This window comes from Aulonocara sp. 'chitande type north' Nkhata Bay, linkage group LG3 (assembly GCF_057382095.1).
Source record: "Aulonocara sp. 'chitande type north' Nkhata Bay isolate Kocher_YH1m ecotype deep benthic linkage group LG3, A_spYH_male_GT1.1, whole genome shotgun sequence".
NCBI classification, from domain to species: Eukaryota; Metazoa; Chordata; class Actinopteri; order Cichliformes; family Cichlidae; genus Aulonocara; species Aulonocara sp. 'chitande type north' Nkhata Bay.
The window spans coordinates 36,876,168-36,903,511 of record NC_141346.1 but is presented as its reverse complement, the minus strand read 5'-3'; the positions used below and the strand labels follow the sequence as shown (position 1 = coordinate 36,903,511).

The window sequence follows — 27,344 nt, the reverse complement described above, 5'->3', positions numbered from 1 at the left end:
AAACACGAACACGGTGTGCAGTCGAGTCTTAATAGCGTACTTACAGCTGGGCTCGTCAGGCACTCTTCTTGGCTGCAGTGGTTGTTATTATATTTACATGCTTCCAGCTCCTGTTTCTGTTCAGTGACAACTGATACTTTTCGACTCTCCTTTTTCTCCCTCCTCGTGCTCACAGGCACATAACGGGTATCTGGTCTTTAAGTGATGACGTGATGAATCCTGCTTCTGGGCCCAAACTACCCTGTGTTTAATAAGGCTTTTGTGTTTTTAACATGTTTTAATGCTTTGTATCTTGTTCTATATATTCTCAAAAAGCCCCTAAAAACAGTCAGTGATCACTCTTGCCCTCTACCGGTTTTTATTACCACTATTCATTTTAAAGCTCAGTTTTTAAAACCTTACGATGCAACTACAGCCCAATTTCTAAATGATAGAAATGTTTGATCCAAACATGAAAACTTCTCCAGCATCTCTCACTTCAGATGTAGCTCCTCACCCAAGAAGCCAAGAATGAACTTGGCCTAAATCTTCATCAAATCCCCCTAAAAGGTAAACATTCCAATACAAGCTGGTCCCCTATAGATGCAGCCCCCCCTTGCCAGCTACAACACTGGCTGGCAAGTTGAAGGGACCCTGTAGATTGATGTCCGTGTGACACCAGCCGGGTAAATACTACAGAGTAGTATTCAGATCTGCCCTGCAGATGCACCCTCTATCTTTCTTTATAAGATCTCCTTCATAATAATAAGAATATATACTTTTTTCAGTCAATTTTCATTCTTCAAAAGAAGACAAGTTGACAAAAGACATGTAATGGAGCACAGAGTTCAATCTTCCCAAGTGAAAGGTCTGTGAGAAAAAGTGTAGACCTACATACCGGTAATACTAATTTACACTCCTGCACATTTCCCCTTACATCAAAGAGAAGCATTAGACATCCATCTACCACAGGGCCAGAGTTTGACTGTAATAGCAGTTACTTCCTGGCCATCTCGTGCCATCCATTCACAGTAGGACCGTGCGTACTCGCCGTTACACTACCAAAGTCCTCCTCTTTGCAGGCGGGCATGGCACAGCCTCACAGAGATGCACCGACAATATCCATTCACCGCACACTGGCCAACGCAAAACTGCAAGAAGCCAAGTTTTTCGTTTTTTTCTTTTCTTGCCTTTGATTTGTAAATACCTCTGTTTCAGTGCGACAACTTCCAGGCTTGTATCTTATGACCATCGAACATTTACATGAGAAAGTTGACAAAGGCTGAAACAGCGGAGGAGGCCTTGCAACAAAGAGTCCCATTTATAGCGTACAGTCAGGGAGAGACAGTGAGAGGGAGGGTAGGAGGAGAAGCTGGGAGGGGAGTTGAATTAATGAATTAAAAATGTTGTGAAGCAGCGTCCGTCTGAATAGTTTTGGGTTTATATAGAGAGGCATGCTGGGTGGACCCTGGAGGAGTGGACAGCGCAAGCTTCTTTAACTTGTCCCTGTGGGGACACAGAAGGCTTCACATGCAAGGAGAGGCAGACTGTGCTCATCCGATTACATAATGATCCAGCAACAGTGAGCCGGAACCGGTACTGCCAGTGCCAGCGTGCTGCTGCGGTACACTGACTGACCGCTGGGACTCCTCATCCAGGCCTCTCCTCTCCTCTGACGGCTTTCATGTTTTTCTCAGTGAGTTTTTCTTTCTTTCTCTTTCTTTTAATCTTTTTTTAATGTATTTATTTATTTTTTAGAAATATAGGATGTCAGCAACATAGGAGGACTGTGAAAGAAAACTAGGAAAACAACGAGATGAGGTGAAACATGCGAAACGTGTCAACAAGTGCTATTTGTTCAGCACCCTGAAATTTCACACCTGTTTTGGAAGGCAGATAACTTTCACCTCTTCCCACATGTTTGGTGGAAAGTGAAATTAAGTACATTTTTAAAATTTCCAAGCTGTGGGCAAAGTGAAAAGTCAAGGGAAAGGTAAGAAATGCAAATATTCTTAAAGGAAGCGCATAAACAATCTGAAAAACTATTCTAAAATGTATATTCTGTAGCTGTTTCCACTCACCAAGACATGATTATAAGGTTAAGTTTTGTATTGTTTTGATATTTGTGGTTAATGTAGCTGACATATGTTAAATCTTGGAATAGTCACTTTTTCTTGCTATATTATAAACATGAGAAATCCTGCAGTTTAGTCTTTGAACTTTTTTCTATAGGCTTGAGGGAAACTGGTGCTGAGTTTTGTTGCAGCGGCTGTGTTGTGTTTACAGTGCAGAGGGGTATGAGTGGTGTGTAGCAATGGACGAGTTTCCACTTCTAAATCTGTGCACTGTGACACAGAGTTCATGTAGCTGTGAAGTTACAAAAGTTTCCAAAAAACAAGCCTGACTTAGTCATCGAATACTTAATTTTGGAGCTGGATGTATCGGAAGTCGAAGATTGTTGGCACTGTACCACAGACATACATTACTAACAAAGAGCTCTACAAACCACAGAGGAAACAACAGGTGTGGTTCTGTTTCACTACTCTACAGAAAATCTTTGCTGGAAATATCTGGTCAAATGAATCACTTCTTCTCATTGAGAAATCCCCAGAAGCAGCCATTCAGATTTATATCAGATTTATATCAGATTTATAGTAGCTTTGGCTACTGCTGACTTAGAAGAAGATGGTAAAAGTCACTCCTGAGTAATTCCCCTGTGGCCAACAGCCGCTCGCCATTGTTTAATATGGGCCAGCGTCGTAACTCTCCAGTCACTGACTCTTGGAGACGGAAGTGAAAGTGAATTGTTTCATGGTGGATTTAGATGTAGTCTGGTACAGTCTGATGCTATTTTGAGAAATACGTCTGGTCACTGTAGACACTGTTTACTTCCTTTTTTTAAAATGTGAATAAATGTAAATCACATTTTATAGGTGTAGAAATACAAACAATCTGAACATTATGTAAGTTCAAGTTAAAATAGCAGAAAATGATGTCTATAGTTTATTATGACACTCATATGGAGTTGCATTTAATGGGGAAATGTACTGCCGGAGGTGCATGCACTGAATGAACTCCAGCAGCTTCAGATGCACAAGCTTTAGTACATTCTGAATAATAATATTATTTACTTGTAAACAAACTGCATGTCACATATCAAACATTAAGCAATTGGTTGCAAATTATACATTTAAAGGTATAGTCTGTAATTTTATAGGTTAGTTAATAGGGAGAAAGGATATGTAGAACTCCAAAGGCAGAGGAGAAGATGAGTTGAAGGTGTTTATGAGCCATGAAGGGACATCTATTCATGTCTGCACCTTCAGACTTATGACATTATGGATCATATCTATGGATTATCATCAGAGAAAGAATCCCCTTCCCCAAAGAAATAAAATGTGAAGGAAAGCGACAACACCACCAGCATCTTGATAAAATGTCACCCTCTTCCACTTCACCACAAGCATGATCTCCTGACTTGTCAGGGCTCTAAGACACAAATAATTATTTATTGTCACAAATAATAATTATCAGACATTCAACCCTCCTGTCTCCAGACAGCTGCCAATAAGCCAGCTAAACATCAACAGCAGGTTACAAGCTAATGCTATGTTAGTGAATGCTAGGCTCAAGTGTCCTTAAAATCATACTTTGCCTCTGATAAAGTGTTTGATTACATTATCAAATCATATGAGAATTTATTTGCTAAGCATCCATGTCCAACAATGTACATTCACTTCAAAGATAGCTAACGCTGGCAAACGGAGCTAATAAAGGCTAACAACAGCTAACAGCGGAAACAAAACAGTAAAAATTACGACAGTTCAGCACATACTCAGCAACTCATCTTAGCATCCAGGGCTGGACTGGGACAAACAATCGGCCCGGGCATTTTGACTAGAGACCGGCCCACCAGGTATTATAGGAAAAACCATAAAGCCTTTGAATGAAAACAAACGCTGTTGTCACAGTGATGTACACTGTCTTGTTGGTATATATGTATCAGTCTAATAAACTTAAACCTACACCATCCTCCCTATTCTGGTACTCTAAACAGTACCCGAAAGTAGACTGCTTGGTCGAGTTAACCTCCTGAACTATCTACAACACATGGTGAAAACCTGAAATTAAGACAGAGAAGACTAGAGGTGAGACATGATGCTGCTGTTGTTTAGCACGACATCCGCCGGTTTCTTCTTTCTGGCGCAAAGTGAGCGATAAACAAACAAGAGAGAAAAGCCGATCAGCTGATCATTGATCAGTTTCATGATTGAAGTAGAAACAGGGGAGGGAGGGGGAGAGAATGAGAGAAGAAGAGGCAGCTGTGCAGCAAAGACACAGAATAACTCCAGCTTTGTGTCTTTTTCATTGTAGCTGAAGTCCGGGACAAACTGTGCTCCTTTTCACCTCAATACGAAACGCATAATATTTTCTCTTAATACGAGACGATTCCGTTTTTTACGGGATGGTTGGAAACTCTAATAACTAACCTTATAAATAAAATAAGATAAAACAAGTTCAACATCAATAACATCATAGCACCCGCCCAGCAGTATAGAAACTCCGTCATGCTAGCTAGCACGCAGTACGAGTTATTGTAACTGACTGTAAAAAGTCAGCATAACGAAAATAAACTACACCTAAACCTGATTTATATCTGACCCAGATAGACTGCAGGTCATAACTTCTTACCTGAAGTTCAGTTCACCGCCTCGGGTCTCTGCTCCTCCTGCCTTTCCGTCATCCACCTGCCAGCGTGTTGCATCTGCTGGCCTCCACCACTTGCTAATGTTACTGAATCTGTGGAAGCTCCGCAATAGCCACCACCAAACAACTGAGTTATTTTTACACATCTCCCAGCATCTGGCCAATCCACCACCTTTCATTGTTTATACCGTTATGGGAAAAAAACTAATAAAACCCAAAACCCATAAAAATGAAAAATCACCATCGGTCCACCGGGCAAATCGGTATGCCTGATGGCCAGTCCAGCTATGAGAGCATTTGTAATTGGTCAGAAGTGAGTTTCACTGACTAATCAACTCATCCCTTCACAAGTAAATAATGGCAGATGCTTCCCACCTGGCATTGACAGCTGAGGTCAACAGCGGCCCAACAGCCTTCCACAGTTAGGGAAAAACTCTGGGGTGGAATACAGTGCAAGCGGTATTTCAATCATGCCCCAATTTAATGCTAGTTTTGTCTCTCTTGGCTGAATAAAACATGTTCGTCCCATAGCTGCAACCATAGCTAGAATTATGCACTTGAATTGGGAGACTTCAGTTGACTGCAATCTACTGACATGTAGCAGTGAAATATGTTACACACTGTAACTTTACTAATGTGTGCTACTTAGTCAAGGTTCCCACTAATTATTCCCAAACCCTCTAAATAGATTCATCTTTTATAAATATGCCTTTTGCAATAGTTTAAATAAAGTTTTCACATACAAAGAACAGCTCGAGTCTGCAAAAGCTTTAGTGTCTGAACTTCAGCCATGAGACAACAGCAGCTCATTTGCATGGTAGTGTGAGGTCCAGAAAGTTTGTCTTGTTTGGCCTAAGCAGATGCCCTCTTGGCACATTGTTGATGCTTAGATTGTCCTTTCAGTCCAGTGCACAGGCCGCTGTGGTGTGGCCAGTGGTCGCAGCCATTCAAGCTGTGCTGTATAGACTCTTTTCAGTGCAGCGTACTGGCTGCTGTGGGTTCTTTATGATTGTGGACCCTGGATGGAGGCCCTGAGTAGAAGGGATTACTCTCGCCTCTGGAATACTAATGACGCTCTTTTGTCAGCGATCTGCTTCCTCCACCTTCCCTCCATCTTATTCCTTCCTCTTTTCCCCCCACCATCCATATCTCTCTCTCTCTTCCTCTTTCACTCTTTTTGTCATCAGATGTCCAACTTTCTCTCCATCCTCCCCTCAAAACTAATTATTCTCTCTCTTACCCCGCCCCATCTCGGCCCCCTCACAGTGTCAAACACTGCATACTCGCACACCATCAAACACATTCGCAAAGACACACAACACACACACACTTCAGTGCTCAGTTCTCCTCTCCTTTCCCCCCGTCTAACTTGCTCTCTCGTTCACTCACTCAGTCGTATTTTTCAATGGTGGCTTTTGTCCCTTTCATCTCCGCAAAAACAAAGGATTCTTGTGCACACAGGACAGAGGGGAGGAGAGGGCTGAAGGGCAGGACACAGAGGAAGAGATCCTAACCTTGAGTGGTCATCCAATAAGTCATGTTGAAAGTGTGGGAATCCATCAGTCTTACTGTCAGCAGGAGGGATATTTGCTTTAGCTCAGCTAACATTGGTATTCTTACCCTCTAAAGAGACATTTGATGAAAATGAAATTGTAAACAGACATTTTGGCTTTTATTACAGTTTGCTTTAGTATGTCTTTATTTATTATTTGTTTATAGAGAAGTGCCCATCTATGGATGCTTAAAAATAGCAAACAATAAATTTCTTTATGTCTAAGACTATACTGACAGAGGAAGTGTTGTTGAAATTTAAAGTTTTTCTTATCAATAACGCTCATGAGGAGATCTTTGTAATAAATCTCAACTGTTGTCCAGCAATTATAAAGTCAAAGTAAAAGCAATGCTTGACATTAAGAATTCATCCACAGAAGAAAATAGTGCCCAAACAAATGCACTACCATAGGTTTTTCTACAGTGCACAACTTTGAAATAATATTTTACAAACGTGATTGTAAAAAGATTCGGATGCTGTGTAAAATGCAACTAAGAACAGAATTAAATGATTTGCAGATCTCATAATGCCCTAGTTTATTCACAGTAGAACACTGGGCTGGCAACAGGTCTGCAAAACGAGTGGGTGTGAAAAGAGCATCTTGGAGAGTCAGAGTTTCTCAGAAGTGAAAAATGGGCAGAGGTTCACCAATCTGCAAAAGCTGCATCTACACATTATAGAACAAATTCAGGATAATGTTCCCTAGACTACAATTTTATGAATACCAAATCAACTACAGTACATATTATTGTCAAAAGATTCAATTTAATGCCAGATGCCAGAAATTAATACAGGATGTTGCATTAAAAACAAATGATTCTGTGATGGAAATCCCTGCATGGACTCAGAAACACTTCCAGAAACCACTGACTGTGAACACGGTTCACTGTGCCATCTTAAAAATGGACTGAGGCAAAGTAGAAAACTCTTCTGTTGTCAGATAAACTGAAATTTAAAATTTCTTTTTGGAAATCATTGACAACATTCTCCATACTAAAGAGAAGAGTGACGATCCAGCATATCACCAGCACTCTGTGTGCTGCATTGTTTGGTATGGCAGTGTACTAGTATCTATTTGCAACTTGCACATCTGTATAGGCACCATCATACTGAAAGGTGTAGCAGGTTTTAAAGTGACACATGCTTCCATCCAGATGAGATCTATTTGAACAAAAGCCTTGTAAATGATAGCAAAAACATTGTAAACCAAATCAAACTGCACAACAGTGTGTCTTCATAGTAGAAGTGTCAGTTGAAAGAAGAATGGATGTGACACAGTTAAACACGTCCCTTCCTCTATCCTAACGTTTTTAAGACTTGTTGCTGCCATAATACTCAAAATATCCTTCTTTTTTTCCCTTAAAGTAGTAATTTTAAAAATGGATGTGTTTTCCGGGCCCTCTGACCACCACCAGTAGGCAGTGGGTAAAGTGTCTTGCCCAAGGACACAATGACTGAGACTGTTGGAAAAGGGGCTCGAACCGGCAACTTTCCGATTACAAGATGAACTCCCAACTCTTGAGCCACAATCGCCCCGTGGCTGTTTTAAAATAGCCTAAAAAACAGATCCTGATTCTTTATTATAATTAAATTACCCATATTTCACGTGTTCTTTGCTTTATTTGTTTATTATAAATGGCAGACAAATATAACTGGAGAGCACAGTAGAAATATTTCTCTTTTGAGCTGTTGGAGTGTAAAATGAGCTAAAATAAGACAGAATGTTGGACTTATAGTTACCACGTGAACTTAAACATGATAAAAAAGAAACAATAATGCTGTTCTGTGTCTGCTTAAGGTTACTATATGCCAATATTGTGTTGCCACTTTGTTGTCTTTTCCCCAAGTTAATAAAATAACCTTTTACTTAACAGCTAAAACAGTGTCCTCAGTTGAAACGAGCAGGCTTGCTAAGACAGGGACTAGTTTCTTGCTAAATTCTAGTATTTTTGTGATATTTCAGGACAGTAAAATTGAATATACGGAATAAAGAAGGCCTTATCCTTTAAATTAGTTTTAGGTGATGCATGTTTTTTTTGGACTGTGTTGTTTTTGCAAACCACACATTCCTTTGAACAACAGCTGGGGTTGTGTTACTAACGCTAACTGCTCAATATATATCCAAAGCACAAGTGTGCATTTACTGTATGTGTAGGCAGGCTTTCTGTAGGGTTCAGAGTTCAGCTGGAGATGGACAAGGCCAATCACATGTGCCCGCCCCAGACCATGCCTTCCTCCCCTCTTGCTCCCGTCCACATCTTAGTATTCATAGCAGTGCAGACTTCAACACAGATCTCTATTCATTCACTCAGTGTGAGCTGAGCATGGAGAGAGGGGAGACAGGGGTCAGGAAGGACAGGAAAGGACAGTGTGTATCAGATTGCCTCGATCCTTAGGCCTTTGTTTGTGTTGTTTTTGTTTATGGTTTTGTTATATTTGCTCCGGAAAGCAGAGGCAGTTTGAGACAAAAGGGCTGTTTAGTAAACAGCGAGCGCAAGAAGAGGGAAGAAAGGAAAAAGAAGGATGTGTAGAAAGAAAGAGTGCAGCCCAGATGAGGGTGAGGTTGTTGAGAGCACAGGAGGGAATCAATAAAGTGACAATAAGTGTCCATGGCAGCCAGAGGTGGGGTGGCAGGCCTTTTAGTTAATATACCATTGACACTATGAGAACCACTTAAACCATCACTTATTGTACCGTAACAGGGTATTGCCAGTCACGCACATGCATGTGACAAACTCTCAAGTTCAATGATGAAGTTGTAGCTTTGGATATTAAGCCATAGGCTTTAATATGCTGCTATGATGAGTGAGTCTTTTCATCACATTTTGGAGCCTGGCTGCAGGGATTTGTTGTCAGTCCTCCACAGCAGTATCAGAAAGACCTGACCTCCAGCTGGCTTTCCAGTTCATCGCCAGAAGGTGTTGGATTTACTTACAAGCCCATCAGAGTCTTCCAAACTCTTAAAATCATTTTTTTGGAACTGGATTTGTGCATTAGATCATTATTGTGTTGAAACAGGAGCAAAAATATCAACAAAATGCATACATGTAACTTTGTCCACTGATATACTGTAGTTATTTCTTATGTTTACTTTTTATTTTTCTATGGTAGACATTTAAACATCTCTGACTAGCAAGTCAGCTCATCACCTGCTAAAGCAGCATTAACTTACATGCAAACCTCTATTTTTTCGCTAATACCAGAGCAGCTACACTTCCCTAGCTTCTACTACACACTCTGCCAGTGGCGGTCCTAGCCTGTTTGGCGCCCTGGGCGAACACTCCCTCTAGCACTTTTTCTTGATATTTATTTATAATCACCTCTGTTAATCCTTGATATTTATAATTGAGTGATCTGTATATAATAGTGCTATTTCTTAAATGTGTAAAATCTGTAACATAATGTATTGTTTGGAGTTTAGTTTGTTACTGTTACTGTTACCATTTCTTCTTGAAGCAACTGTAACCCACATAATTTCCTTAGGGATTAATAAAGTGTTCTGATTCTGATTGTTTCAGGATGACCTGCCATTATCCAATGACACATCTGCTTACCTGTATCTTTTGCTCGTTTCTCCTCCTCTTCTTTTCTCTTTTTCCTAAACTGAGCACCTGATGGCTTTGAACTTTTCTTGTCCATCTTCCATTGGTCTTAATTTTGAACTCCAGTATGAACACAAATCCCCCAACCCGAGGATCACCACAACATAACCTACACCTTAGTTCACAGATTCACTTTGTCTAGGCTCTATTTCTGCGATTTCGCACAACCCAGGATTCAAATCATGAATACATAATGGGCTTGGATTTACAACATTATGAAGGAAATGTGCTCTATTTGGAAGCAGATAGAAAACCGATCTGTGCCTATGCCATCCCCAAAATGCGCTGGCCTGATGTCGGGGCAGCATGAGTAGGAGTAACTTTTTTGCTGATGCTTGTGATGCCGCCCCCACCACAATGCCGCCCTGGGCAACCGTCCATGTCGCCCGTATCAAAAACCGCCACTGCACATCCCTCGCTAGATCCCTGTCACCTAAATTAGCCACTAATACTAGTAGCACTGATAACAGCAGGCTATTTAAAAAAGCTAGATTTAGCCACTGTAACACCATCCAACAGAAACTCCAGTTTTGAAACCTCGGCTTTATCTTTACAGTGATCTTCACCAATAGCATGCTAGACTTTCATTTAGTAAAACTGTAGATTGAACTTCTTGGAAAGTTGGAAAGTAAAATCAACCACACAGCAACCCATATTACTCATCAGAGTTTTGGATTGAAAATTACTCTAAAAAGCACCAACACTACAAAGGGGGTTGGGGGGAGGGGGGGGGGGGTAGTCATTCAGAGCAGTGGAGGTAACTCCTAGCTGGTGACCACAGCATTAACAGTTTTGCTACTAATATTTCACTAAAAATATTCAAGACACTGCAGTTTTTGGGCCTTCTGTGTTGGCTTTACTCTTCAAACCCTAGTGTTATTTACAAAGTACATGTGCAAGAGGGCAGTTTGTCATGTGCTGCAAATGCTTCACAACTAATGTCAGTCTTAAAGTAAAAACACATTAAGAAGGAGTGAAAACTGCTTTTAGAAAAACTGAACAGGGTGTTCACATCCGTGGCTCAAGTTTAAAGACCTCTTTTTCTTTTATATAAAAAAAGGTCACTGGTGCATTCAGCAGCTGTCTAGTGCAACCAACATGTGAAAGAGCCTGTGCTTTCATGCTTTTAATGTGAAAGGGCAGCTGTGCCTTCAGTGAAAGAATAAAGGGGTCTTAAATGGACCGCCGTGGATAGCTAGCAACTGTCCAGCTGAAAATGTGCCTTTAATGCCTGTCTTCTTCTTCTCCTCTCCTCCTAAATGTTCCACTCTGTCATCTTTCTTTTTCACGTGCTTATCGAATTCTCTTTTTCTTACGTCCTTCACTCTTTCATTTTAAAACACCCGCTGTTCATTTTATTTTACTGCCCATCCAACCAATTCCCCTTTATTCCTTACTATCCTTTCCTTTCTTTTCCTTCATACTTCTTTTGCACACCTTTCCTTGTGTCCTTACCTCTTGCTGTGTCCTCTTTCTTTCTCCAATACCATGTAGCTTTGGTCATGACCTCAGCCACACCGCCTTCCTCTGAAGGCACCTCCCCTCAGAAAGTTTGCCATTCTCAGACGCAGACTGACATCACCAAGCCCCTGCTGACCCCCACAGATGGAACTGGCGGTCATGCAGGAGTGGGAGGAGCTGCATCTGGAGGTCCAAGTGCTCTGCGAAGGCGGCGGCGTGTCCTTTCTAAAGATGGGCGGAGCAATGTACGCATTGAGCATGTAAGTGGAAGAGGGGCGCTGTACCTCCGTGACCTCTGGACGACTTTCCTGGACATGCAATGGCGCTACAAGTTGTTCCTCTTCTCGGCTACCTTTGCGGGGACCTGGTTCGTGTTTGGAGTACTTTGGTATCTGGTGGCCATGGTGCATGGAGACCTACTAGGTAAGCATGAAGAAGGGTCGACAGTGGAGAGTCAAACGAGAGGGGAAAGAAAACTACAAAGTAAAAGCAGAAAAGATTTTAATTGGCCTTTAAATGACACAAAAATCGAAATCATTAATTCAAAAGAAGCAAACTGTCATACTGAATAACTCATGTCGTAAAGGGAAAGTGCCTCAATGGGGGAAATAATAAGTTTCATTTTAATGGACAGAGACAGAAGATCACAGTACATAAAAGTTAGAAACTGATTACATATCGATGTGTGAAATAAGTATTTGATTCACTACAAGCCACGTAAAATTCTGCCTCACAAAGATTGCCAGTGTGCTGATGTGGCACACAGGTTTCCATCAATGAATCAACCAATCAAAGATATTCCCGATCCAACTCCTTATGTATATAAAGCACACCTGTCCACAAAACAAATTTCTCTGATTCCTGTCTCTCCATCACCATGGGGAGCACTAACCAGTCAAAGCACATTGGGAATAAGACTGTAGACTTGCGTGAGGCTGGAATGGGCTACAAGACCATCAGCAAGAAACTTGGTGAGAAGGTGACAGTTGTTGGTTTCATTACTTAGAAATGGAAGAAACGACCATCAATTGCCCTTGGTCTGGAATGCCAAACAGGCTGGCATGTCTAGTCATTAAGGACACGATTGGTAACACACAATGCTGTAATGGATAGCAATCTTGTAGTGACGTTCCTCTGTTCAAGAAGGTTCAAGGAAAAATCTAAAGGATTCAGGCTTGGGAGAAAGTTCTGTGGTCAGATGAAACCAAAATCGAGCTCTTTGGCATCAGTTTCATAGCAACTTGAGTTACTGTGACATGCTGTGTATTGAGGAAGCGAAAACAACACCACCACCGATGTCAAGCTTTTCCTAGAGGACCTACTTCACTTCCTTTCCTCAGTCAGAACACTGAAGATGAGTTGTTGACAGGTCTTCTAGCACAACAATGACAAGCAGACTGCCAACACAATAAGAGACTGGCTAAAGAAGACGCACATTAAAGTCGTGGAGTGGCCTAGACAGTCTCCAGACCTCAATCTATGGGCTTGAATTGTGGTCATAAATATTTTGTACTTGTAAATCAGGATTTGTATGTGTAAAAAGAATTAATGTGTGTGTAAAAAAAGATTTGTGTGTGCACACAGCAAAAAAAATCCATGTGAAACTGCACTCAAGTTTCAAGTTACAAGTACGAATTTTGACCCTATTTTTCTTCCTTTCAGCTGATAGGTCAATGTCATGTCAATCACAAATTGAACTATCCAATCAGAGAACAGATTGGTTTGGCTGTCGGAGCGATGCTTTACTGAGCTGCAGGTCCTTGAAGGGTAATACAGTTTGAAGCTGGAGGATCTTTATATAAATATTCCATAAGGCTCATACAAGCTAGGTCCTTTAACTTTTGGTAGCTGTTGAAAGGATACAGTTGTGGTATACCAGTGGTCAGAAATACCATTATTACTTTAGTATTACTTTAACACAAAATCAGTGTTGAACCGGGACCACTGCAATGAGTCACACTATGCAGCATGAAGGTGGTTTCACATCAGACACGGCATGGATCCAGAATTTGTTGCGCTGACTGCTGAGCTCTGCTTGTATATCGTTTTTTAGCGGCCGCTCTAGGTGTACTAGATGCACCTGATCCTTGTCGTTTCAAAACATGTATCTCTCTGACTTTATCTCCTCTACGAGAGTTTGTGTTGAATCATGTTCAAATGTTTAATAAAAAAGTATCGCTCATTCATAACGAGGAAAGCTTTGTAACTGTCCCGACTAGTGAAGAGTGTGTCAATTCCACAACGCTGCTTTTCCTCCGAGGTCAGCAGTGCATTTGAAAATGCTCTGCTGGTTCCTGTGTAAGAACGTCAACCTGTGAGAAAAAGTTTACTTGGACACACACAGATGCTTTCCTTCAAGCGGCAGCTGAGATACGCTAAAGGATTTAGAGAGTTTCTCTGAATAGAAATGGGCAAAAATCCCCTGAGATTTGCGCAAACCTTGTAACCAACTACAAGAAATGTCTTAGTGCTCTACTTGCCAACAAGGGATTCCCCACCAAGTACGTTTACCAAGTCACGTTTCGATTGGGATCCACTACTTATTTCATTCAGTTGCATGCAAATCAATTCTTAACTTTTAGGTAATTTCTGTCTCTCTCCTATAAAATGCATCCACCATAAAATTAGAGACTTTTCATTTCTTTGAAAGTGAACAAATTTACAAATTCAGTGGGTGATCAAATAATTATTTAACCACTGCATACAACATTTCATCAGCAGTAGTGTTGCAGTAGTAGTAGTTGGCAATTTCATTAAAGTCTTAGTCACACAGACCTAGAGACTGGTTACCAACTATGTTGATGCCACCAGTTCCAAGGGAAAAATTTGCATTAACCGAACAGTGGTTTTTCGAGGCTGGTAGCAGTCCAATCAGTTGCTAAAGCCACATTCACGCAAGCATAGAAACTGATCATAGAAACCAATCAGAAACCAATCAACCCAGCAACCCCCGGTCACTAAATTGCGTATTTTGATGAGTTAATTTTAGAGGTTGCTGACAGTGCTGCACTCAGAACCTGCGTGACAGACGCTGACGTGACTGCAAACTTGTGCAAGTTGCTGATAACACTGGTAGTGAAACTGTGAAAAGTGCAACACAAACCAGAAACGGAAACAGTTCACCCGCAGAGTTAAAGCTGTGCTATTTGAAATGTGATGACTGCAGCAGTAAAGCACATCTTTTACTCTGAAGATAAGTGTTCACCCTTTCTAGTTTGTGTCTCACAGTTTTTACATTTCAATGCTGCACAGAGAGTAGACTGATTAGTGTCTGCAGACATGTGCGGACCTTTCATGCAAACTGTGAGTTACTGTGTCAATCTGCCACTGACCGAAGGAATGACAAGGAAAGAATGAGCTTTGCTCACTCAGCGTTAGCCAGCAACCTCTAGCAACCACTTGCAACTGATTGACAAGACACATTTTTCCCTCGTGAGTGGTTGTCAGATCATTGCTAAGAGGTCTCTAGCCCCGAGGGCTTAGTTAGTTACTATTCGATAGATTTCCATGAAATAAACATCTGGTAATCCCTTTCATTTTTCTCCCGTGCCACCATGATGTTGACATTTTTAATTTTAAGTGTAATAGATCAGTGACTATCAGGTGGATTGTAATGAAATGAGGGAAAACACAGACTTTGCATCTGTAGCCAACATTGCAATTTGCAGTTTAATTCTCAGGCTTTTGACCACATAGCAGTAAAACCTAAACTAAGATTTCACACATGGTCAATATTATACTATAATGAAGTGTTTAACTGACATGAGCTGAAAAAAGAAATTAAGAGTGTTAATCAAGAAGATCTTATTAGGGCATTCCCACATATTTTGTTTGAGGGTTCTCTTCAGTTTCTGGTGCAGGTTTGCAGGGATGTCACTGTATCCTTTACCCGTCGCTTGTTATGGTAAGAACCCAACAGCTTGAAACAAGTTTGAAGACCAAGCCAACATTTGGTCTCTTTCTCATGTGTTTCAAGCCATTTTCTGTTTATTTTGTGTTGTAACGAGAACCACACATGTCCTCTTTGTATATACTCATTCACTGTATATAAAGTTCTGTCTCTCTCTTTTTCGTTGCACAGTCGAGGAGTGTATCAGGTCACATTTCACTGCGTGTTATACCTGTATAACCATGCATGTGACAAATAAAGAATCTTGAATCTCTTGAATCACAAAAACAACAACAACAACAGAAACTGCATCAGTATTTAGATAAGTAGTACACTCCAAAGTACAGCACTCAGCAGAACATCGTTTTGCTATTGGACAAATCACTTCAGATATTCTATATTTTGTGAATTGTTACATTTTATAGTTTTTAAAATGTTATAATCCTTTACATTACTGCCTTAGCAGTACGCTCACACCTTTCTGTAAATGGGTAAACAATGAAGAAAGCATGACAAAGGCAGGACAGTGAAGGCTGAGAAAAGGAACAATGTAGTTATCCTGTAAGTGATTTGCAGATCTTTCTTTCTGCCTACATTCTCACAGAGTTTGACCCCCCCTCCAACCACACGCCGTGTGTAATGGAGGTGAAGACCCTGACAGGGGCCTTCCTCTTCTCTCTGGAATCCCAAACCACGATTGGCTTCGGCTTCAGGTGCATCACAGAGGAGTGTCCTGTAGCGATTGTCCTTCTCATCTTCCAGCTGGTCGTCACGATGGTGATGGAGATCTTCATCACCGGCACCTTCCTCGCAAAGGTAGTTTTAAGTTTAGAAGAAATTTTAGAAATGCCAAATTTGATCATCAGAAAAGTTGTGAAAGAGAACAAATTAAGTCAAAATAACTGCATCTTGTCCTTTTGTGTTCATAGGATTATGTATGTGCATACAGTGGCCCCTCGTTTATCACAGGAGTTACGTTCTAAAAATAACCCCGATAGGTGAAATCCGCAAAGTAGCCAACTTTATTTCTTACAATTATTATAGATGTTTTCAGGCTGTAAAACCCCTCACTACACACTTTATACACTTTTTTTCAGACAGGCATGAACATTTTCACGCTTTTCTCTCTTGTTTAAACACTCTCAAAGTTCAAACCTTCGTAGAAAAATAAACCCAGTATTATAGAATGAAACCAAAGGCACCCATGGTTACCTTTGACGGTGCAAAACGTTTGGTCGACATTGTTGTGTTTGTTGGGGAGAAAACTTACAAACGTAAAGTGCAGCACTTCAGAATGCTGAACGCATTCTGGACTGTACAGGAGACACGGCATGAGACCAGTCATGATTGGCTGGTCTACAGCCAATTAGGACGCAATTTTGTTTTATTTAAAAAAATAAATAAATAAAAAAGCATGCAAAATTGCACCAAAAAAAAAAAATCCCCGAAACAGTGAGGCCGCAAAAGGTGAACTGTGTTATAGCGAGGAACCACTGTAAATACAAAGTAGCTTACTTAAACCATTTCTTCTTGCTGTCTGCCTTCAATGTTGGATTCTTTGTTCAGCATCTTAAACATGTATTTTTAAAACATGTGGGTTACATTGTTATCACTGTTCCTTTTAAGTATCTTTTGACACATTTTCCCGTCAGCTGAGGGGGTTGCTACACATACCTCTATCTTTTGCCCTCATATGTTTTCTTCACAGTATCATTACAGCAATCAGTATCCTTATCAAGAAATGTCACGCTGCGTGTTGGTATTACAGTATATCAGCACTCATATCTATCATAATGAGGTTTCTCGCAGCTGCTTCCTGGTCTAAAAATTCAACAGTCTGTCTTGTCAACATGATCTTGTAATTTCCTCCTTCAATGTCTTCTTTTTCAACATGTCTGGGTTATTTTGTTTCAAAAACTGAAATAAGAAGCCTGATAAATGGTTTCCGAATATCGACAACAGCTTCGACTTTGCTTTTCTCGCCTTCCAGGTTGCTCGTCCCAAAAAGAGAGGAGAGACGGTGAAGTTCAGCCAACACGCTGTCGTGTCGAATCACGAGGGACGGCCGTGCCTCATGATTCGAGTGGCCAACATGCGTAAAAGCCTGCTGTTAGGTTGCCAGGTAATGCAGCAGCACCTACAAACTGATTATTGCTGCTTAAAATATCCTTTTGTAATATATGAAAGCCTTCTTCCTGTAACTGTTTGGAGTTACTATTTATGTTTAGTTCCTGGAAAGTGTGTTTTTCATTATGAGTCGCTTCATGTCTATAAAACGTTTTCCTGTTATCTGAATATTTGCTTTGCTGAGGAAAAGCTTGCTGGTGACAAATAAAGCGAATGATACGCATCAGTGCCTTACTTAAGGACATGGAGATGATGGCCAGTGCAGGTATTAAACCTGGGGCCTTCTGGTTACAGGATGCCTTCTCCAACCTCATGGCTACATTTACTCACTGCATCTTGGCTCCCAGGTGACGGGGAAGTTGCTTCAGACGTCCCTGACAAAGGAGGGGGAGACGGTGCGGCTGGACCAGAGAAATGTGCCTTTCCAGGTGGACACGTCCAGCGAAAGCCCCTTCCTCATCATCCCTCTCACTTTCTACCACATCATTGATGACAACAGCCCCCTCAGAGCCTGGGCAGCAAAAGGTAAATCCCAGCTCGAGTCAGAATGATGTGGAAGGATGTGATGAATAAGTCAACAGATAATTGTCGTTTGTCAGTTTACAGCTATGATTCCTTTACACATCATATGACCACTGTACATTAAATAGGGATCCATGTACTGTAAATACTAATGAAAGTGGGCACCGTGACCTCATCAATTAGTTTATGGTTGACTGTTTTAAAGCCTCAGTTTGGCTCTTAGTCATCACCGTAGCTCACAAAGCCATGGCTTACTTAGAAAGACACTTTTATTATTCAGTGTGACAATAAGCCAAAGGTACTTTTTTTGGTTAGTGAAAAAAAAACTGTAACAAAAACTTATTACTTATTTAAACGATTAAGTTGAAAAACCCCGCTCTTCCATGTGTCTTTTGTTAAAACTGAAAATTAACCAAGCATGGAGCTGATCCGATCGACTACTGGGAAACTCCTGGGTAAATCACAGACAGTCATCGCTTAAGAAATACTCTGTTTCAGCTAATAGTTTCACTCTACATGGGATCATAATTTACAAAATTGACATCATTGTTGTATTCAGATGATTTTAAACTAGATTGACAACAAATAAATAAATTCAGCAGAACAATGAACACAGCAATAAATAAATAAGTAAAGTCAGCAGTTGCTTTATTTTCCAAAGACTTCTATGCAGCTGGACTTTTGTAAGAATGCAGGTTTAGGGCTTTTTCCAACTGGCACCATTTTTCAGATCCTGAGGCTTTTTATATGGTGGACACGTCTTTTATTAGGGTCTAATAAAAGCTTATCTGCTTGATGCTGTACTGTATGAAATTTATAGCATGTTGAATAGTGCAGTGCGATTCTGATGAACTGTAACATGTTACATGTAAACAGAAAAAAATACGAGTACCATGCAAAAGATGTGGATGTGCTGCAGAACACAGAGAAAGGTGTTCGTACTGGGTAAACACAGATTTTTATTTCTTTTGTAATTTTTTTTTGCAGATGGCCTTTTCTTGCCAAAATGTATGTCTAAATGCATGAAACAAACTTTTAATTTCAAGAAAATATATTTTATAGGGACATTAGCAGACAGAAGCATCTGAGTCTTCTGCATTAAGCAATTTGTTTCTTTCAGTTCATGGAGAAAGGAAACTGAAATACGCATCGGAATATTTTCAATTCAAAACACACATCTGTTAATCCTGTTGTCTAAAATGATTCTCTCAATATTAACATTAAGTGTTGACAAGTCTTAGAATGTGACAACCGTTGTGTTATTTCTCATTTCTCAGTCTTATTCTCAGCAACCACTTAATGACAAAAAATAAAGATATCATATTGTATGAAATGGGTTGTTTATTTACATTTGCTTTGTATGAAATGTATATCATTGACAGAAGTTTTACTGTATGCACATACATACTCAATGTGCATGTAGGTGTGTTGGTATTTACGATCATGTGCTGCGTGCTTGGCTGCCTCTCGGTGTCCAGTGTTTGGCTTGTTTGGCTCTATGAGAGAAGATTTCTCTGGCTGGAATGTGTGTGAGAGAGACTGCCAGAGACACCCCTCATTAGAGCACAATACTGTACAGTCTGGAGTGCTGACACGAAGCCTGCACAGATCCATTTACAGGAACTCAGGCCTGATGGAATCGTACTAAAAATGACTCTATATATACATATATACATGTATATGTAAACAAATATTAATATTATTAATTGTTTTTGTTTCTATAATGGTTAATCCACCTGTTGGTGAAATCTCTTTAATTAAAATCATATTTTTAATGCTAAAATTATTACTGTTATGTATGAATTTTCAAATGGACTGTTCTACAAAAAAGCAGAAAGAATAGTAAAGCACATCACTATTTTGGATTAAGAAACCTAGTTAAAGTTATTTACTTCCATTCCTGAACAGAAAAATTGGTTCTAGTTGTTGAATATTGTGCTCGACTAATTTCCTGACTTCTCATAAGTGTGCCGGCTCAAATGTGGGTATTGAAAATGCGGACTCAGTTTGTTATTTGTATATACTCCATAAGGTTTAATTTTAAACAAGCTTTTGACAAGTTTCTAAAATATTTCTACTGTAATTATGTTTCATTTTCACTTCCTCTAAACTAAAAAATAATTTGCATTTGCAAGAAAAACTTATTGAAGCAAGCTTTCATGACCACGAAGCCTACAGCAGTACAAGCACTAAATCCATCTTAAAGACTCCAGATCTGTATCATTGTGTGTCATATCATCTACACACTGATGTAACCTCCTGCATGAGTAATAAAACACCCCGAAAACATTTTATCTTTCAGTTCAATATTTAACTTGTTTTGAGTTTTTCTTAGTAATGGAAAAACTGTCATATTTCACGTCACTGATCTGTTTTTCAGTTGTTAACCCTTTACACACTGACGTACAGAAAGTATACAACTGCTTCTAACGATTGTGAATGCATGCATGAATACCTCTCATGCATACTTCATGGACACAGAACACTTATGGAAGTTCAGCAGTGAATGCCTCCTTATGGGATCTATGGGAATTTGGCTTCAAGTGCAAAAAAAAAACTGTTTCTCCACAGTTGGAGCAGCAGGGCAGAATGCTCTGGCTCTCCAACTGCTGAGACAGAGAAGCACACCTTAACCACGTCATCACTGAAAACTCCATGCACAGAAACTAAAAAAAGGCTTGCACTGAATTGTGTAGTGAAAGTCTTTGCTTACAATAATCTTGGGGATTGTGAAACTTTAAAGTGCTCGTCAGCTGCGAAAGACACACTTTTATAAGAAACTGGTTACACCACAAAATTACAGCTACTAAAAAAAAGTAATCTGTTATATTACAGCATTACATAATGAGAGAAGTAACTCCTTAGAGTGACAGATTTAGAAATTGTCATGGGGGCATAAAGTTTTATACTATAAACTGTATTTTCAAAAGAATACATTTGAGTCGAGTTGATATTGGTAGCCCCGCCTTGGTAGCCCCGCCTCCATCCTTTAATTGGAAGAAGCTTCTTGGTTTTGCTCACAGTGAGACGTTAGCTAAAAGCTAACAGTGAGGGCTTCAGAAATGTAGCACTACATCGTTCTCCTCCTCCACAGCTCTCGTCATCAGTGCTATGCAGAGGTGCAGGTGCTTCATAGTGTTGAGTTCCCAGGTAAATAATGAAATACTTGCACAATGTGACTGCCATCCTCTCGACTGTGTTCCCCGTCCACCTCACTGACACAACTGCAGCATTGATAATTTAACCATGCATCTAAAAGTCAGAAGGACTTGGAAATGATGAACAAGGATCTCAAAAATTCTTACACTTTCTTAAATATCTTACCTCACAATAATACATCAAATTACTGAGAGGGAACTGTACTCAGAAAAAAAATGCATATCTTGTGGTGAGCAGGCCTCTCAGCTGAAATGCAAACAGTGCAGATATCTAGAGGCGTGCTTGAAAGATCACTACATGCAGATGAGGCCTTTGCTCCGCCTGTAAAAAGGCCAACAGAGAGAATCCCGTGTGTATCAGTGGTTGCGAAATGTGGTGTTGTTGCCGTGGTGGGAGTGATTGTGGGTCTGGGTGAGGGGAAGACATGTTTACACAGATGAGTGAGTGTATTCTGAGTGAGGCCTGTTGATGCAGGTGTTTGCTTGTTTGGGTGCTGAGGTCGTGCACCGATGATGAGTATAAAGTATATTTTGTGTGTGCTTCTAAAGTACGTTCCACCTGTCTGTGACTATGCAGCAGTGCTTACTCTGCAGGCTTACTGACATTTCAGAAATGAGTTATTTCATTATTTGTGTGTGTAAGAGACTGTGTTGAGTGCTTTTGACAATGGAAAGTCATAAGTGGTGAGTTTTCAGTGAACAGTCACTGTTTGTGAAAATGTGCTAAAAGTTTTTGCTGATAATTTTTCCTTAAGTTCTGTATATTTAAGTCTGTGAAGCAGTTCTGTGCATGTTTGTGTGTGTGTGTGTGTGTGTGTGTGTGTGTGTGTGTGTGGGTGTGTGTGTTTGTAACACTCATTTTCCACCGCAAGAGGCTGCAGCTTTGCCCTTTGTTCTAAGTAGTGCTAAAGGCACTTCCGAATGAGTGTTAATTTCTTCAAGCACTCTCAACAGAAGGCGTTTGTATTGTGTGTTAGCAAGTTCAAGTATATAAGACACAATCTGCAGTGTTTGTGCTTAGGTTACAAATGTATTGTACTTTGCTGGGCGTAGATGAGTGGAGTTTTTTTCCACTTCCCAAGACTGCATGTCTGTGGACATGAGTTTAAATAAACTGTGCTCTGAGTTAGTGTTTAGTGTTTCTGCTTTTCACACCAACTCACAAGATTCTACAGTGGTTTTTATTGTAGTTTACATTTCCTCATATGGAGGAAGGCCTGTTGCCTCATGATGGAGGCAGATTTGTAAGAAAAGCCAGAATATTTTTTTTTTTTTATATATAAGGCGGGTTTGCACTACGCTTTGTGTGGCTACATGAAGATAACAATAACTCTGGAAATGAAAAGGTTTTTTTTTTTTACCTGTTTTCATAGACAAACACATAAGTCAATATGCAACAGCAACAATAACCAACCTACATATGAATGCAAATTATTCAAGCAAACCTTTTTACCCACTTTGACATGTGAGAGAAACTGGTCTAGACCACTTTTCACATTTATATCTCAACAACTGTTTTCTCTCCTGCCTCTTCCTTTCATACATATGTGACTTGTAATCAGTGCTGCATCATATAAAAACTTTTATGCATTAACAGAAGAATTATGTGTTTCTGTATCAAATTGTATGTTTTTTTATTAATGGGCTAAAGCATCAGAAACCAGTCACCTCGATACTCTTCTGGTTCTAGGTGGTGGCTGGACAGACCCAGAACTGGCTGACTTTGAGCTGTTGGTGATCATGAGTGCCACGGTCGAGCCAACCTCCGCCACATGCCAGGTTCGAACATCCTACCTTCCCGACGAGATCCTCTGGGGCTACGAGTTCCCCCCTGTCGTCTCCCTGTCCACGTCAGGAAAATACGTGGCTGATTTTGCCTTTTTTGACAAAGTGGCAAAAACCAAAACTCCACCCCTTTTCAAGCAGGGCCTGCCACGAGACGTGCAGTCGCAGGGGTCCCGTCAACGTAAGGGCAAGGAAGACGGAACGGACTTGGAAAAGATGAGACTGGAGGAGAGCTACAGGGGGGAGGAGAAGGGCCGCCAGAGAGGGCGTATTCGGGACAGCAGCCCACTGAGTGTTCGAATTAGTAATGTGTGAAAGGGAGTGAAAGAAGAAGTTCTGAAAGTTGATGTGAAACCGAGATCAGGCAAAGATAGGAACAAAGAAGAAGCGACCACATTCTCATGAAGAAGCCTAAACTGCCAATGCATGAGTTATTCTAAAGTACGTGGCAGGAAACTGAACACCTGGGTGTTAAGACTGCGCATGAAAACCAGACACACTCTTTAACCACAAGGCTGTATACCAGAACAAACAAAGAAGATGTTTACAGCCTTTCAGAGTTCGAATATCAAGTTACAAACCTGACTTATACAAATCGACAGCATGCTAAAAGATTTTGTATTTTCAATGATGTCAACAAATTAGTGTCTACACCGTATTTTTTAGAGAAAATTGAACGAGATGAGCCATGAACTTTAAAGCAAGTTCAATATACCCTCAGCATCTTTCCATTGTCTACATTCACTTACCCTAATAATGGCAGTCAAGTGGTCACATGAAGCTGGTTATCAACTTGCTAAATTAACCCAGGGTTTCTCCTACATGTCCATTTGAAAGGCAACAATAATACAGGCTGAATGTAACACAGCTGCTGCAGAGAAATCAGCAGTGTCAGTGTGTGTGTGTGTGTGTGTGTGTGTGTGTGTGTGTGTGTGTGTGTGTGTGTGTGTGTGTGTGCGTGTGTGTTGGGGGTGGGAGGGTCCTGAACAGTGGTTTAATATTAAAATGCATGTATGTATGTATGAATGCATGTGAGTGCTTTGGTCAGTAAGACTGGAAAAGATGAGATGATATATTAATAAAGTTTAGCCTATTTGAATCCAGGAAAGAAAGCCAGCAGAAAAGGCCAACTCTGTGAATTAAAAGACTTATCAATATCAAAGCTCTGTCATTAAGACACAGGAGAATGATGCTCATCAGGGAAAAAAGAGATTTTAGACAGTATAAAAAAAACCTTTAGACCCTCCTACTGTCTGAGCAGAAACTTTCTACTGTCTGCGGAATCTTCCAGGAATGGTGACGCTATTTTCTGGAGAACTGATTGGTCAGCGAATTAGGTTTGCAGCACCGGACACTAAAAAGAAGTCATGCATTACTCATTACTTTTCTTAAAAGTAATTCAGTACATTACTTAATTGCCAAACAGAATATCACAGTAAAGCATGCAATAGACACGTTGGTCAAAGTGTCAATTTCATGCTTTTCCTTTTCCGAAGCAGTAAATGGACATGCATGCAAAGGTTGCATTACTAGCAGAGGGAGATAATAAATTTGCTGGCAAAGCTTTGGTGTGATATCAGGTTGAAAGTTATTCATTATACTGCTGAGATTACTTATTGTTACTCCATGAAATGACCTGAAAAGCAGTGTCCCATAATTACCATTTAAGAATATAAATCTGAGTCTACAGTCCCACACATCAACACAAATCAATATCCCAATGAGGACACACACACACGATCATTTATTTCGTTTTTACTTATGAAAACAAAGCAGATGAAAGATGAAAACCAGAGACTTCAAAGTCGTCGCCACAGTGATTCTACTTTAGAAACATGAACAGGTAGAAACAGAGGCTTCAGTCTTACTTCTCAGCAGTTTGTTATCTGTTAAAGTTCAGGGTCTGGCTGCTGGGCTGGGGTCAGCTTCACTCTGCTTTATCATCACTCTGGCTCTTGGCTAGCTTAGTGTTAGCATGCTGCCTGTGCAGATGGTTGTAAAGAGCTGAAGTTGTGTTAGTAACATAATGCAGCCGTTTCTTTCCCAGAAGCTGTTTGCACTTTACCATCACTTTTTTCTTCTTCCTCCAGCACACAAACTGAAATCAGCTGATTATAGCACATGTGTGTAAGAAGAAGACAAAACTTTTGTTCCATGTTTTTTCTTTGGATCCACCTCCCTTACTTTTGCAATGAAAGCAACAACATAAATATACATACAACAAATGTTAACTGTAATGCAATTATTGGATTACAGTAATGCATTAAATTACTGCGTTATTGAAAAAACTAAAAACACTGGATTTTCATGTAAGAAATGAACCACCTACATCGTACAGAAAACCCAAGATTAACCTGGATAAGATGAAATCTTACTTTGTAGCACAGTCCTCAGGGCAGCAGATAAAAAATCAATCTGTAACAAAAATCATCAAAGTTAAGGATTATTTAGGATTTTTAAAAACATTTTATCTAAGAAGAAAAATGCTGAGGCAATTCTGGCTTGAGAGTAGTTTTGCAGTGAAGCTGAAGGTTGGATGTGTTGATTCACAGTACTGGTTTTGCTTTTTTGTAAAAATAAATAAATACCTGCAACAGGTAACGAGAACTGGAACTGTAGTATTTTTAATGAGGGATTTTAAAGGGCAGTACCAACATCACTACGTGAAAAATGAGCTCTTTTATCCAGACGTCTCATTGTGTTCGTTGGAGTACATATATGTTTAGTAATGTTACTAAAAGCATTTTAACATAAACAAAAGGTGGCATTTTATACAGACAGAGTAACTGAACTAACTCTAATACTTAATGCACTGTATTAATATGATTTAAACCATGTGGAGTTTTGAGTGCGAGCGAGTTTTTTTACACCTTCAAACTGTTATCGAGTGAGTGTGATAATACTTTCTGTGTGTGGATGTTGAATGCGGATGTTAAATGTGAACTGTTTTAAATATTCTTTACAGTATGCTTTGCGTAGTCCCACAGAAGTCTTGAATCACTGTGCTTTTAAAATAATCTTTTAATGCTGTTATGTCATGATAACAAGTTAGCCTGAGATAACAAAGGTCGTTTTTTTGTGGTAATGACTATTTTTTATACCAAGAAAAAAAAGGTTGTTTACCTTTTGCTTATTAGACAACATGAGCTTCAAGCAAACTACAGGAGGACATTTCTTTTGGCTGTTTTGAATATGCTTATTAAAATACAGAGGAGTGTAAATTGTTGATAATGCGTTATTATTTCTGTAAAGATCTATTTTCCTCTTGGTTTTCTATCAGGAATCATGACGCCACTTTTCATGTATCGTTAATCCATAAAGGCGACTAATCATAAAATAAATTGAATTAAGACACATGAATGGGTTTATTCTGTCAACCCTAGTTTTCCGTCTCATCAAAACAGAAAGTAAAATTGTGTGTTTATCCTTGCACTCAGATAAGCAGAGGTGTTATTTTCACCCCTATGGTGAATCATTTTTGCGGCTTTGTGGTGCAACAGGAACATCAGACAAACAGCGGCTTGTGTTTTCCACTCTTTTATCATTACTCATTCCTACGAGCGGAAATTATTCTTTATAAGCGCTTTACAATTGGTTTACAAATGTTGTGGCAATTCTTTCTGATACAGACAAGTGAGTTATTAACGTTATTCTAAAATAACAGCATTAAAAAATTCACAGCATCACAGCCTTTCTTGGCTTCTGTACACTTATGTACAGTATGTATAAATATTTTATCTATATTTCTTGTTTCTGTATGTCTTTGACATCTTGTGTAAAGCTTTGTGTTATTGTGGCAGATTAACAGAGTTATGATAAAAGTTTACGGGGACTCACTGACTTTGACACAATAAGTTCAAATATTTTATTTACTTTTTCAGGAACCCAGTTTTATAAAGAATACATGCAAAAAGATAGTTATAGCAAAAAGTTCCTTTATTTTGTATTTTCTCCCCCACATTAAATGACCAGCAGAGATAAAATACTAATATGGATTCCTTCGCTGGTGAAGAACATGAAAAATATTCAGAATAAGTAAAAACACTTAAGTACGAGTCTCTGATTAAAGGCTTCCTGTATAAGCTGTATATGTATATGGTTCGCTTGTAATTCTGGAAGCTCATTGGTCTAACTGCTAATACACTTTCAAGTGTGTCTTTAAATAATAAATGTTTTATTTACAACATCCACAAGTCTCTGATTGTGTGTGTGTGTGTGATAAAGTATTCATCTTTGAAATATCTGCAGATACCGTCAGAATTATGAAACAAACACTTAAAAAATAATCTGATGACTTAAGTCATACTTGGTGCTTTTATAACAGCTTATGATGAATATTCAGCCTCCAACCATCCTGATCACACCGCAAATAAAGTTCTGAAATCTGAATTAGCTAAAAGCACCAATAGCTCATATTCCATTAATGAATAATAGGGCCATTACTTCTGTGTCTGTGCACAAAACGGGGTATAAATTTGGACCAAATTCATATTTCACAAAACTATCCAAAAGTGCAAAACTAATAATAATCATGATGCTATAAACTGCTTTACCACAAATAC

The 27,344-nt window shown here is 39.7% G+C and overlaps 1 protein-coding gene across 2 annotated transcripts; it reads left to right on the top strand.

The window, feature by feature from the left end:
• The first annotated feature begins 1,333 nt into the window (after positions 1-1,333).
• On the top strand, positions 1,334-26,961 carry kcnj10a (potassium inwardly rectifying channel subfamily J member 10a). 2 transcript variants are annotated; one of them, XM_086278971.1, is made up of 6 exons: positions 1,334-1,972; positions 11,335-11,724; positions 15,795-16,006; positions 17,181-17,312; positions 17,665-17,842; positions 22,688-26,961. In XM_086278971.1, exons 2-6 carry the CDS (start codon positions 11,343-11,345, stop codon positions 23,095-23,097), a joined length of 1,314 nt encoding a protein of 437 aa, XP_086135097.1. In that variant the 5' UTR covers positions 1,334-1,972; positions 11,335-11,342; the 3' UTR covers positions 23,098-26,961. The 2 variants fall into 2 exon arrangements, with proteins under 2 accessions (XP_086135097.1, XP_086135089.1); XM_086278963.1 differs by having other exon boundaries at positions 1,339-1,675.
• The last annotated feature ends 383 nt before the right edge of the window (positions 26,962-27,344 follow it).

What these genes read in the sequence shown, in the direction of transcription:
- kcnj10a (XM_086278971.1), top strand. Translation starts at nt 11,343, where the DNA reads ATGACCTCAGCCACACCGCCTTCCTCTGAAGGCACCTCCCCTCAGAAA. An exon ending in GGTGCATGGAGACCTACTAG is followed by an intron (nt 11,725 to 15,794) that starts GTAAGCATGAAG and finishes ACATTCTCACAG; the next exon opens with AGTTTGACCCCCCCTCCAAC. An exon ending in CCGGCACCTTCCTCGCAAAG is followed by an intron (nt 16,007 to 17,180) that starts GTAGTTTTAAGT and finishes CTCGCCTTCCAG; the next exon opens with GTTGCTCGTCCCAAAAAGAG.